The 11,812-nt window shown below is 34.4% G+C and overlaps 1 protein-coding gene across 1 annotated transcript in view; it reads right to left on the reverse strand.

The window, feature by feature from the left end:
- The window catches only part of LOC122019819 (two pore calcium channel protein 1), a 58,280-nt gene extending 52,887 nt beyond the window's left edge, over positions 1-5,393 (reverse strand). Inside the window, exons 1-4 of the mRNA XM_042577362.1 lie at positions 5,110-5,393; positions 2,806-2,949; positions 2,484-2,591; positions 1,135-1,230 (exon numbers count right to left, since the gene is read on the reverse strand). Of these exons, the coding sequence (XP_042433296.1) occupies positions 1,135-1,230; positions 2,484-2,591; positions 2,806-2,949; positions 5,110-5,289 (528 nt within the window). The 5' untranslated portion in view covers positions 5,290-5,393. The remainder of the gene's footprint in view (positions 1-1,134; positions 1,231-2,483; positions 2,592-2,805; positions 2,950-5,109) is intronic.
- Positions 5,394-11,812: the final 6,419 nt, after the last annotated feature.

The following is an 11,812-nucleotide window of genomic DNA, read 5'->3' on the forward strand; positions in this document are numbered from 1 at the left end:
AGTTTGCAATCTATTTCCCAAGAATGATCTAAATCACCTGTGAACTTGTACTCATCAGATTATACTCTCTTTGTGGTTTTTCCTCTGATTCACTTTCAATCCCTGTTTACCTGGATAAAGGGCAAAAAGAAGAGGGACAAAGTGAGGGAAGAATTGAATGCCATCCATACCCTCCTATTTCTCCCTTGCCTCATTGCCCTGCATACCTCACCCATCGCTTCCCATCCCTTAACCTCGATCTTGTGGCCTCCCTCCCTAGTCCACATCTCGAGCCCGTTGCTCAAATGGAGGCTTAACGCACTCAGCCTTGTCTCTGTTGACCTCCTTCCCCCACCACCCATTGAGCCTCACTTACAACCCACACACATGAGCCTCACTTGTCAGCTTCACTCAAACTCAAGGCAACATAGCAAAAAAGGAATTTACTCTCAATTCTATGGATGATACTCATGTCCACCCAGTCTTGGGTAGGCTCAAAATTGTATACAAGCGAGGGTACATGAATTCTTTCCTCCTCTATTCTCTTGGTATGGGTAAGCATGATCTTAAGGGTTGGCTACATGGATATTATCCCTCCATTCAATCTACTTATATCACTAGTAATATTTAAATAGATTAAATTATTTTTTAATTAAATTAATTATGATTTTCTTTCATCTTTAACTATGACTTAAACCTAATCCACTTTCAATTTTCTCTATAATATAATTATCGAGGTTCCCCTCCCATTTACTACCATTACAACTCCCATGATCATGAAATGAATTATAGGCCTTGGCTCTTTCTCAAAAAAAAAAAAGGCATTTATTTCCAACTGTTGCATGAAGCTAATGTTTATTCAAAATGAAGATTTGAAACCAAAGTACAATGATAGAGATATATGGATTACTATACCAAAAGTAGAAATCAGCCTGATTCAAAACATTAATAAAAAATTCATTTCAGATTTAAGTTTGCCTCAAAGGCTAACAATATAGTGCAAAAATTAGCAACTACAGTTAAATGCCCCATTTTATCTTAGCTTGCTAATTTATTTTGGTTTATCTCAGCCTACAAATCCTAGCCAATCACTGAGAATCTTTGTTTATATACTCAAGTCAATACACAAATGATACCATCATCACTACGGCGCACCTTTAACTTGTTCAAATTGTTCTCCCAGTAACGATGAAGACCCTCATAAGCAAGTGGAAACAAGTTATAAATTGTGAGAATGAGAAGTGTTATCCCCTGTCAGAAAGAGAAAAACTATCTTCATCTGATTACTAAATATTCCAATGATCATAAGAGAAATATTAAAAAAAAAAACATTACACAGGAGAATTGCCAGCATGGATACATATTAGACATGACATAGTTTGCTCTTTGCCACTCTAGATATCCAGTGGTGGCATGGAATGTATAATGACACTCTTCATCTGATGAATGACTTATAAGCTCAGAAACCCAAAACATTCTTTACATCACAAAACAAACCAACATGGAAACTGAATGCAATCCAATAACAAATTGCAACAATAGAGGACAGTTTCTCAGGGCAAGATTTAATATTTCATACTATCTCTGGCAATACAAATGGTATTTACTAGTCCAAGCAAAAGTAACTCATGGACAAGATAAAACTTCAAGCATTCTAAATGAGTATCAAGTAGCCTACCTATCATGGGGCCAAAATTGCTGGATGGACCTTGTCCGTAAAGGCTAATATTTTTGTCCCTATTTACTTGGTTTGTGCTCTCAACCCTATTTGTTCATTCTTCATCCTTCTCAAACTCACATGTCGAGATTTCTGGAAACTCTCTCATTTTGTAGTTGACACAAAAGGTGGAACAAGAAAATTTCTGAATTCTTCGCTTCTCGAGAGGAATATACATGTATGAACAATAATGAATATGAATTCACGCTCAGATAACTAAAACCACAGCCAAATATCAAGCCAAAAGGTTCAGCTTACTCAGTGAAGTTGTAGCACTGATAAACAAATCGTGTCCAATTTGCTAGTTACATGAGAAAATGTGTAACAATGTGGTTTAGTGGAGATGTTATGAGCTGGTCTTGAAAGTGGACAAATACATTGAGTTTCTTGCATGTCTTTACAATTCAAAGAAACATGGCAATGTACCTATATATTTTTAGAGCTCATGGAAAACAAGATTATTAGCAGCCACTTGATTGCAGACTATGCAGAGTTTACAAACATTTGTTTGGTACAGGTGATTAAACTCCAAAAGAGTGTCAATGCTCTTAATAGTGTCCAATTGCAAAATCAGGTCAAAAATATCTTGGAGAACCAGACATTTGATAAAGCCATTATTTCTAATTCATTATTTCTCTCAAGTAAGCAATTAAGCTATGTCAGTAGCAACTAGAGTAATCATGAAACAGAATACATAATGATTTTATCTGTCAACCAATTGGTATCCATGTTTAATTTCTAACCATTTATAATCATGAAAACTTCAGCTTCAACCGAAAAAACCTACCTCATAAGTAAGGGACTGCCTTTCATTTAGATAAGGCAGCTGTCCAAGGAAATAATACTTCCTTTCAACACAAACATCGCTGCCATTCTTTTGACACCATAGCGGTTTCTGAAAATTCATAGTATTTACAAGAAAAAACAAAAAGGCATGTGAACAAATAACCAACTAAGAAAAAATAAGCAAGCAAATAGCAACACTATTTAAACAGTTGTAGGGGAGTAGTTACAAAATGCTTCTATTTTCTGCCCATGCTGTAGCATTGTACCAGAAGAAAACAGGGGAAGATGTTTGATTTTAAAATAGAAAGTAAACAATAACAAACCTCAAGAAAGTTGAGTACAACTATGGCAAAAAGATTAAGTGACCATAGCAAATCCAAGCGAATGTAAATGAAGTAGAACTTTGCAGCTTTTTCAAATCTTTTGTCATTTAAAATTTCCTCTGGAAGACCAACACCGTCATCTGCCTATATGAAGAAAAAAGGAACATTAAAGAGAAGGCACCAGCCAACACCAAATTTAAGATCCTATAGAATTATAACTTTCTTTGACAGAAATAAAGTTGAACTTAACAGCATTATCCATTATAGCTGTTTACAACCAAAGTTGTTGGCAGTTAAAAGTAAATTACATTCCTTTTTGAAAATGTGACTAAGTTAAGTAGTTGTATTTTTAATATAGCCATAGATTCATCTTTTGCTCAACATTTCCTCTTAGCTATAGTAAAAAAAAAAAAAAATTAAAAACTAGAACCAACTAAAACGATGTTAGCAAGCATAGCAAGTGTTATCAACAATTTACAGAATTTCAAGCCATAAAAAAAGGGTAAGTTGGTGCAATCAAGTTCTAAGTGATGGAGCTCAAGGTTCAAGGCTCAAGGCTCAAGGCTCAATCATGAGTTTTGATGTTTGGGAAAAGGGTTTTAGTTAGGCTTGCATATGCATTTGATATGTGCGTTAAGTTGTACAAAACTTAACAGGAAGCATAAAAAGTTCATGGAGCTAATGACTCAGCGAGGTTAAGTGTCGATTTTGACTTAGCGTGACTACGGAAACGCACCTGATGGCTTAGAGATCCAATAGAAATTGAAGAAGGTTGCATGAGGCATTTGAGGACTGCGAGATGAGAAGCATTGAGGTAGAATTGGAGTAACTCATGCAGCTTGACTTAGTGCCAAGTTAACTGGCTCGATGACTTGAGCTCTGCTGGAGATTACAGAAAGATGGAATGGGGCATTCGAGGAACTACAAGACAAGCATCAAGGTGCAGCATTGATAGTAACTGGAAAAAGACAAACTGCATAGATAAGGAATGAAGGATGGTATTGGAGTGAGTCATAGGCTTAATGTATCCACGAGACTTAAGACCTAGCAGGAGGACAGTCTTGGTAACAAAGTCAGATTATAGAAGGTAAGTTTGTGAGTGAGTTGTGAGAGTTGAGAGACTTGTAACCTTGGGAGAGAGGGTAGTTCTTATAGTTGAGGTTACAAACGACTGGAAGTCAATCTCGTCAACTATCAAACTGAGTTGACCAAGTAGTCGACTCAAGCTTGGTGGCTCACAAAGAGAATATTTTTGAAGTCAAATCAACTAGACAGTGGACTAAATGAGATCAGTCTAAACTTCGAATCCAAACAACGGATGACTTAGTAGAAAAGTTGAAGGTAGTTGTTGAACACATAAAGTTGAGCAGCAACGGTCAAATGATTTAAGGGCTACAAGAAAATGGTCAAGTAATGGTGAATCAAATTGACTAAGATAGCATAGGCAAACTGAAGCCTTAAGCAATCAAGAAGATAGTCAACTGATAGCGGATTCAATCAACCAATCGATGATAGAATAATAGCAAAATGCAAAGTTAAAGATGGCCGAAGGAGGAGCACAGGGGCATTTAAAGATTGGTGGTAATGCTTATTAAGTTATTATTATAATCTCTTAAGTTATTCCTAGTTGTAATCTTAATGCTTGTTATTCGCCTAAATCTTCCAAGCTTCAATTTTCTCTCATCTTGTAAAGCCATTTTTAATGTAATCCGTCCACAACATTCCCCTGTTAAGGGATTTTACCAATTGTATCCATCTTAGTCATTGTTAATGTAATCTGTCCACAACATTCCCGTGTTAAGGGATTTTACCAATAAATTAAAAATGAATCTTCGAGACAGTTTATTTTTAAGATAATCTCCTTGAGTTTTTCCTTTTCCTTCAAATCTAACTAAAAGAAGAGACAAGAGTGTTATTTATAGTCACTGCAAGTAGCATATGTAAGACTGAATTGTAGCATTAAGGCTCAAACTGGTTTACTCTGCTCGAAGCTAGTATAGCACCGTACTATACAGAGTCAGTCTATCTCAACAAAATCTATTAGGAAAACAGAAGACATGAGACTGATTCTGCTCCAACCATATCAAGTGTCCATACAGTATGATACATACCATACGAGTTCATCATTTTCTATTGGTACTGCCCCAAAGGCTACTGAGACATCTAGCAACGAATAAGTTGTGCAAAACAATACAAATGAAGGAATAGAAAATGCTAGATAATCTACATCATTGAATCTCCTAAGAAACATGGTTGATCACGTAATGATTAGGAAGAATAAGAAAAAAGTGAAGTAGCACTAACCAGATCCACAAGAGCCGCGGCCTTCTGGTAGTTATCTCCCAAGGTTAAGGCATCGTCCCTCGAGAAGAACGACCTGCGCCTCTGGTGGACGCCGCTCTGCTGCCGTCTTCGACTAGAGAAGGCAGCCGTGAGGCCAGACGCGAATCCCCTCCCTTCTTCCGCGATCAACGGCGTCTCCATCTTCGCGCTCGTCGCGGACTCGCTCGTGCAACGGATTACGGAACGCCGATCGATTTCCTGCCGCCAACAGTGAAATAACGGGACTTCCCTGACGCCTTCAACAATTGCCTCCCTACTTGCTACTTAATTACGAATAAGCCCCCGACCGGATCTTCCATCTTCACTGTCCATCATTTGCCGTCCGAGTTGTAGACAAAATGGACGGCTGAGATTTTAATCAACTCGATGTTAACTGGATAAGGAGAAGGCGCAGGCACGACGATAACGAAGGCGACTTGATTTAACGCGTTCGGATGGAGAGGGCCCATTCTTTAAATAATTGTTGAAATTAGTTAAGTTTATGTCGGCAAAGCCATTAAGTTTAAAATTGGGCATGTTCTTAAAGAGGTATTTAATTTTGGAAAATCCAGAGCACGCACTATATTTTTTGATATTTATCAAAAAAAAAATATTATTAAATAAACAAATAAATAATCACTCCTGCATGCGGTTAAAGTAATGATATCAAAAATAAATCTGATTTACCAATTCCACTTTTTTTTTGGCAAAAAAAAAAAAAAAAGTGGAATTGGTAAATCAGATTTATTTACAGCCAAGTACAACTCGGCTTGAGTTTATCGTGCTTGGTATAGATCGGGCTGATCTGGCTCTTACGGGATCATGCTGGTGCCAGGTCGATAAGCCCCATTTAAATAGAAAAAACGTGTAAACTTCTCATTTGTCTGTTAAAAAAAATTTGTTAAATATATTTTTTCATTGAGAGTGTCCTTTTCCATCCTTCTCTTTTGGCTTGTTTTTCAATTCTCTCTTTTAAGTTCTTTCCCCATGCGTTCATTTTTGTATGGCTATCTTTTTTTAATTCTAATGGAATTTGACAAATTGAAGGCTTTACTGAAATACATCTCGTTCATAATTATACTCCTGAAATTCTTGGGTATGCTCCTTTCAATAATTAATGAGATTTCCTTTTAATTTTCTAATTTTCTGTCCGTAATATATTCTTAGCAATTTATCGAATTGAATAAATCAAAATTAAATAAAATAATTTGTTTTTACAAATCGGATATAAAATCTATTAATTTAGTAGATTACCAAACTAATTAAAAATTTTTTATCAATGTTATACATTAAATCATGATTTTTAAAAAAATTCACGCATACTCTTGAGTAAAAAAAATAATTATAGTCTGCTATAAGTTGATCATATAATTTATCAAAAATTTCAAGGATAAACATATAAATTTAAAACTCATCATTTTTACTTTTGTGAACTATCATTTTATATATCTATTCTTAATTTTTCCTTAAAATTTTTCCCTCTACAAATTATTTTTCTTTACTATAATAAAAAAATTAAACATCAATTCAGTATATCAATGGACCATCTTACTATAACAATCAATGATTTAATCGATTTAATTAGTTTTTAAATTTTAAAATTAAGATCAAATCCAATAAATTAAAATAATAATTAAAAAATCTGAATTAACTGAATGAATATTTTACTCACCCCTCATTATCAAATGTAATTGTGCGTTTATAATATGGTGAAAAGTGACGGATTCTTTTTGAAATTGTAAGCCAAGTGGAGAGTCAAATTTTAGCATGTGTAGTTGGTCAGAACTGTAAAATTTTAATACTTAGATCTTCCATAAGAACCGGTTTGTTTTATTAATGAACAAATCATGCTGGAGGTCAATGCTCGATCTGGCTCACTCCAAAATATTTAGTTACTAAATCGGGTTAGGGACTATTTTAGCACCGTTGTTAAAATACGTCGTCTCAAATCATGCGAGTATAATAAAATAAATAGATAAATTTATTATCCACACTGTGTACTAGAGGACAATCTAAATCGTGGATGTCTAATTGGTGAGAAAATAACAGATTTACTGTAATAAGAATATGGATCAATTCTGTCTATTAAGAGAAAAAAAATTCTTTTCAACCGTACCAGATCCACAAGAGTTGCGGCCTTCTGGTAGTTGTCTTCGAAGAGCATTATATTAGTCTAGAAAGTATCAGACAATTTAATTTGAATTTTGATTATGATAAAGAATTAAAAGTTAAGATTTTTTAAAATCTAATAATGTTGATTGAGTTTATAGGAAAGTATTAAATGATCTTAGTTAAAAAAAAATCTTAGTTGATATTAGATAGGTGAAAAGTCTTAATTGTGGTTAGATAAGTGAAGTCTTGGCGAGTCAAGAATCTTGGGCGAAATCCTAGAGTCGAGTACTCTAGGTGAAAATCCTAAGGGTCACGGATATCAAGTAGAAGTCTGGATGGGTCATAGATTAGACATTCAGCATGAATTCCTGAAGTCTTAGACGCTGAACAAAAGTCCAGACGGTCTGGAGAATAGGTCTGCCAAAGGGTAATTTCTTCTAAGAGGAGTAGGTGAGGACGCGTTCCCCAAAGAGAGAACAGTAGGTGGCGGTCCGGCCTAGAGTTTCAGCGAAACTCAAAATCAGAATCGGATAGCCCAGAGGTCGTCAAAAGTTAATTTTAGTATACTGTTTGCATATTATTCTAACTCTATTTTGCAGGAAGACTAACATTTTGCATGGTCGAAATTTGCCTTATCTGATCGACCGAACGTCGGGATCAGTCGATCAAACCTCAGAGATCAGATCGGCTCACGGCCAAGCTTCGACCAAGGGATCAGTCGATTAAATATCAGGTTCAGTCAACAGAACAGTGGATAAGTAGTAGGTTGATCGAACCGAGTCGAACTGATCAGATAAGTCGGGGATCATCAATAGATCGGTTAATCGAATAGTGAAATTAGTCGACCGAACGAAGACTCTTATCTGAGCAGCAATATCTAGATTAAAGGCTAAGCGAATTCAGGTAGTATCAATTGGCTGATCAGGGGGATCGGTCAACCAATCAACATCAAATCAAACAGTGATCTTGATATCAGTGGATCTGGATCTGGTTTAACTCGGCTATAAAAAGAGGTTCGACCAGTAGCTTCAAGCTCAATATTCAGAACAACTTCTACTCTTGCATGCTGCTCCAGAACGATTCAACAACACTCAACCGCTGCTCCGACAATCGACGAACATCTTCTTATTCTTTTATTGTCTGTAACTATTTTTTTATATAGTAATTGTACTTCAAATTGTAATATTATTCAAACTATTAGTGATTGCACAATGAAAGTGATCAACGATCGCGGGTCTTGGAGTAGAAGTTGTTAAAGGCTCCAAACCATGTAAAACATGTGTTTGCGATTGTGTTTCTTTATTTCAGATGTTATTTCTGTGTTTTTTGAAAAGTGTGAAAAAAATTATGAGTGTTATTCACCCCTCTCTCTAGCACGTCTCAATCCTATAATTGATATCAGAGCGAGACCACTCTGAATTGGTGAAACCACCAATCGGTGAAATAACTCTTTTGACAAAATTTTTCATAATATTTTTTTTATTTTAATTTTTTCGAAATTGGTGCAAACACCACTCAAGAGTTATACTATCTCTTTTCATATCGCACTATTAATCCAAGACTAAGTCTTGGGGCAAGTTTTCTTATTTTATTGTGTGTAAGATTTGTTTCTTAAATGACTTACCAAGAAGATTACAACACTACACGTCACCACTCTTTTTCGGAGAAGACTTCAGATACTGGAAGGGTTGAATGGAGTACTATCTGAAGACTGAGGTAGAAATATGGATCATCATCCAAATGGGATTCTTCTTACCAATTGACGGCATCGGAGCACTTGTGTCATGCGAAAATTGGGACACACACTTGATAAAAAAAGATCGAGGCTAATGCTAAGGCGACTCGAGCCCTACAATGTGGACTAACCAAAGATGAATTGAATTGAGTTGGACCATTCAACATCGCAAAGGATCTCTGGCAAAAGTTGATTAAACTTTATTAAGGAACCTCCGACGCTAAGGTATGTAAAAAGATTTGTTGTTGAATAAAGTATATAACATCAAATTGCATAATGGAGAATTAGCAAGTCAATTATACGCTCGGATCCAAGACCTACTTAACAGACTACACGCGATCGGCCAGAATGTAGAGAATTGTGATATTATAAGGTATACACTACAAGCCTTTCCTAGGAATACCTTATAGGAATCTATGGTAGATATCTACAAGGTTTCCAAGGATCTTTTAATTATTAGCTTAGATGAATTATTTTCTGATTTTGAGTTACACGAATAGACTAATGCATGCTCGGTCATGAAAGGTATTGCTTTGGCTGCAGGCACAAGCAAGACTAAAAAATTAATGCTCAAATTCTGACTCAAACCCAAATTTGAATTAGAAGACAACAATGAAATCACCTCCTAACTAGTCAGCCGAGTTCAAAAATTGTTAAAGAAGCAAAGGACAAGGAAGACGTTGAAAGCAATGTGGTCCAAATCCTCGGAAGACTTCGACGAAGAACATGAACAAGCGAGCTTCCTTGCTCTATCGGTACAAGCTTACGTTGTCGAACCCGAGTTTGAGTTTGAAACTTGAGCTAAATTAGAAAGTGAGTTCGAAAGAAGCCACGGATCCGTAACCGTTTTCGAAAGGCCAAATAATATTATAAATTCTATGGTTGTTGGTGCTCAATTAGATAATCTACAAAATTTAGTTTCATATTTATTAAGGAAGTTGGCCAAATCTAATATCTAAGTCAAGTCACTCCAAAAGAAGGTAACAATCCTTACGGAAGTGATTAACCCGAGTTCTTTGACTGAGCATGCTCAAGATGGAACCTCAACTCAAGTCCGATAACTTGAGGAAGAAAATTCCAATTAAAAAACTCAAGTCAGAAAACTCAAGGACATGTTGAAATGGTTCACCTTGTGTTCTAAGAATCTTGATCTGATTATTGAAAAATAAGGGTCATATACAACCGAACCGGACTTAGGTACAAGGCTAAATATCGATTCAAATCTTATTTGGCGTCAATGAATCGATCAACTAAGAATATTGTCCAAGCAGGGGTCCCCAAGTCTAACCTGACTAATTAAGTTGAACTTGATTAATATTGGATCCCCAATGATCAAATCTACTACTTTGATAGACCTTATCGAGACTATGATCCAGAGGAGCCAATAGAAAGACCATTTTCATTAGATAAACCCGATTGATACTTGATTTACTCCTTTTTCCTTATGCATGTTTAGATTAGGATAGATAAGGACTTAGCCTTGATCAACACTCGCTTAGTTACACCAAGGATTCTCAGAAAGAAATTAAATATTTAATTTCTTTAAAAGTATTTGTCTAGAAGTGGCTATTATTCCAATATTCAAGAAGGTCTAGTGTCTTGTCATGACCTAGAAGCTAATTATTGAAAAGAATATTTAATTGAGTAACTATTAAATCTTAATCTAACTCAAATGTAAATCAATGTTTATATTTGAATTTAAATTGAAGATTAAATTAACCATCTCACAGAACTCATAAAATTCCTTGATTGAAAATCTAGAAATGGTTAAATGGATTTAGGTTTAAATTGAGAATTAGTCTAATCTAACACAAACCAATCAAATTCTTAATTAATTTTAATTAATTTTCAAATTTTAAACTTCAAAATTTGAATTATTTTCACATGTTAATGAATTTTTAAATCATAATTAATTTTTAAATTTTAAACTTTAAAATCTTAATCAATTTCATATGTAATTTTTAAATAAAAATTAATTTAAAATCATAATTAATTTTAAAACATTCAAATAAATAGGGAGATTTAATTATATTCCTGAAATTCTCCGGACCCTTCAATAATTAATGAGATAGTGAGACCCTTTTAATCTTCTGCCCATAATTATTAGCACATTATTAGGACTGAGTTACTTTTCTGCGATTTTTTTCTTATTGTTACTATAGTTTAGCAATCGATACAAAATTAAATTAATATAGATCGAAACAAAATAAAATAAAATAAAATATTTTATTTTTTACAAATCGGATATAAAATTTATTAATTTAGTAGATTATCAAATTAATTAAAATTTTCTTATCATTACTATACATTAATCAATTGATATGAACAGGTATATTTACCAATCATCAATCACGAGTCAAATCATGATTTTAAAAAATATAAAAAATTAATTTCTCACGGACCAATAAAAAAAACATTCTACCCCTATTCATTTGGTGGTAAAAAAATTTCTACTCATACTCATTCGATGGTTGTCTATAAATTAAGTATATCAATGGACCACTCACCATCCTCACAATATAACAATCAATTATTTAGTCGATTTAATTAATTTTTAAATTTTAAAATTAAGATCAAATCCAATAAACTAAAATAATCATTTAAAAAAAAGTCTGAATTAACCGAATGAATATTTTACTCACCCTTCGTTATCAAATATAATTGCATTAATTTGGCGTTTATAATATGGTGAAAAGTGACGGATTCTTTTTGAAATTCTAAGCCTCGTGGAGAGTTAATTTTTAGTATGTGCAGTTGGTCTGAACTGTGAAATTTTGTTACTTGGATCTTCCATATGAACCGGTTTGTTTTATTAATGAACAAGTCGTGCTGTAGGTC

The sequence above is a fragment of the Zingiber officinale genome, chromosome 9A (assembly GCF_018446385.1).
Source record: "Zingiber officinale cultivar Zhangliang chromosome 9A, Zo_v1.1, whole genome shotgun sequence".
Classification (NCBI taxonomy): Eukaryota; Viridiplantae; Streptophyta; class Magnoliopsida; order Zingiberales; family Zingiberaceae; genus Zingiber; species Zingiber officinale.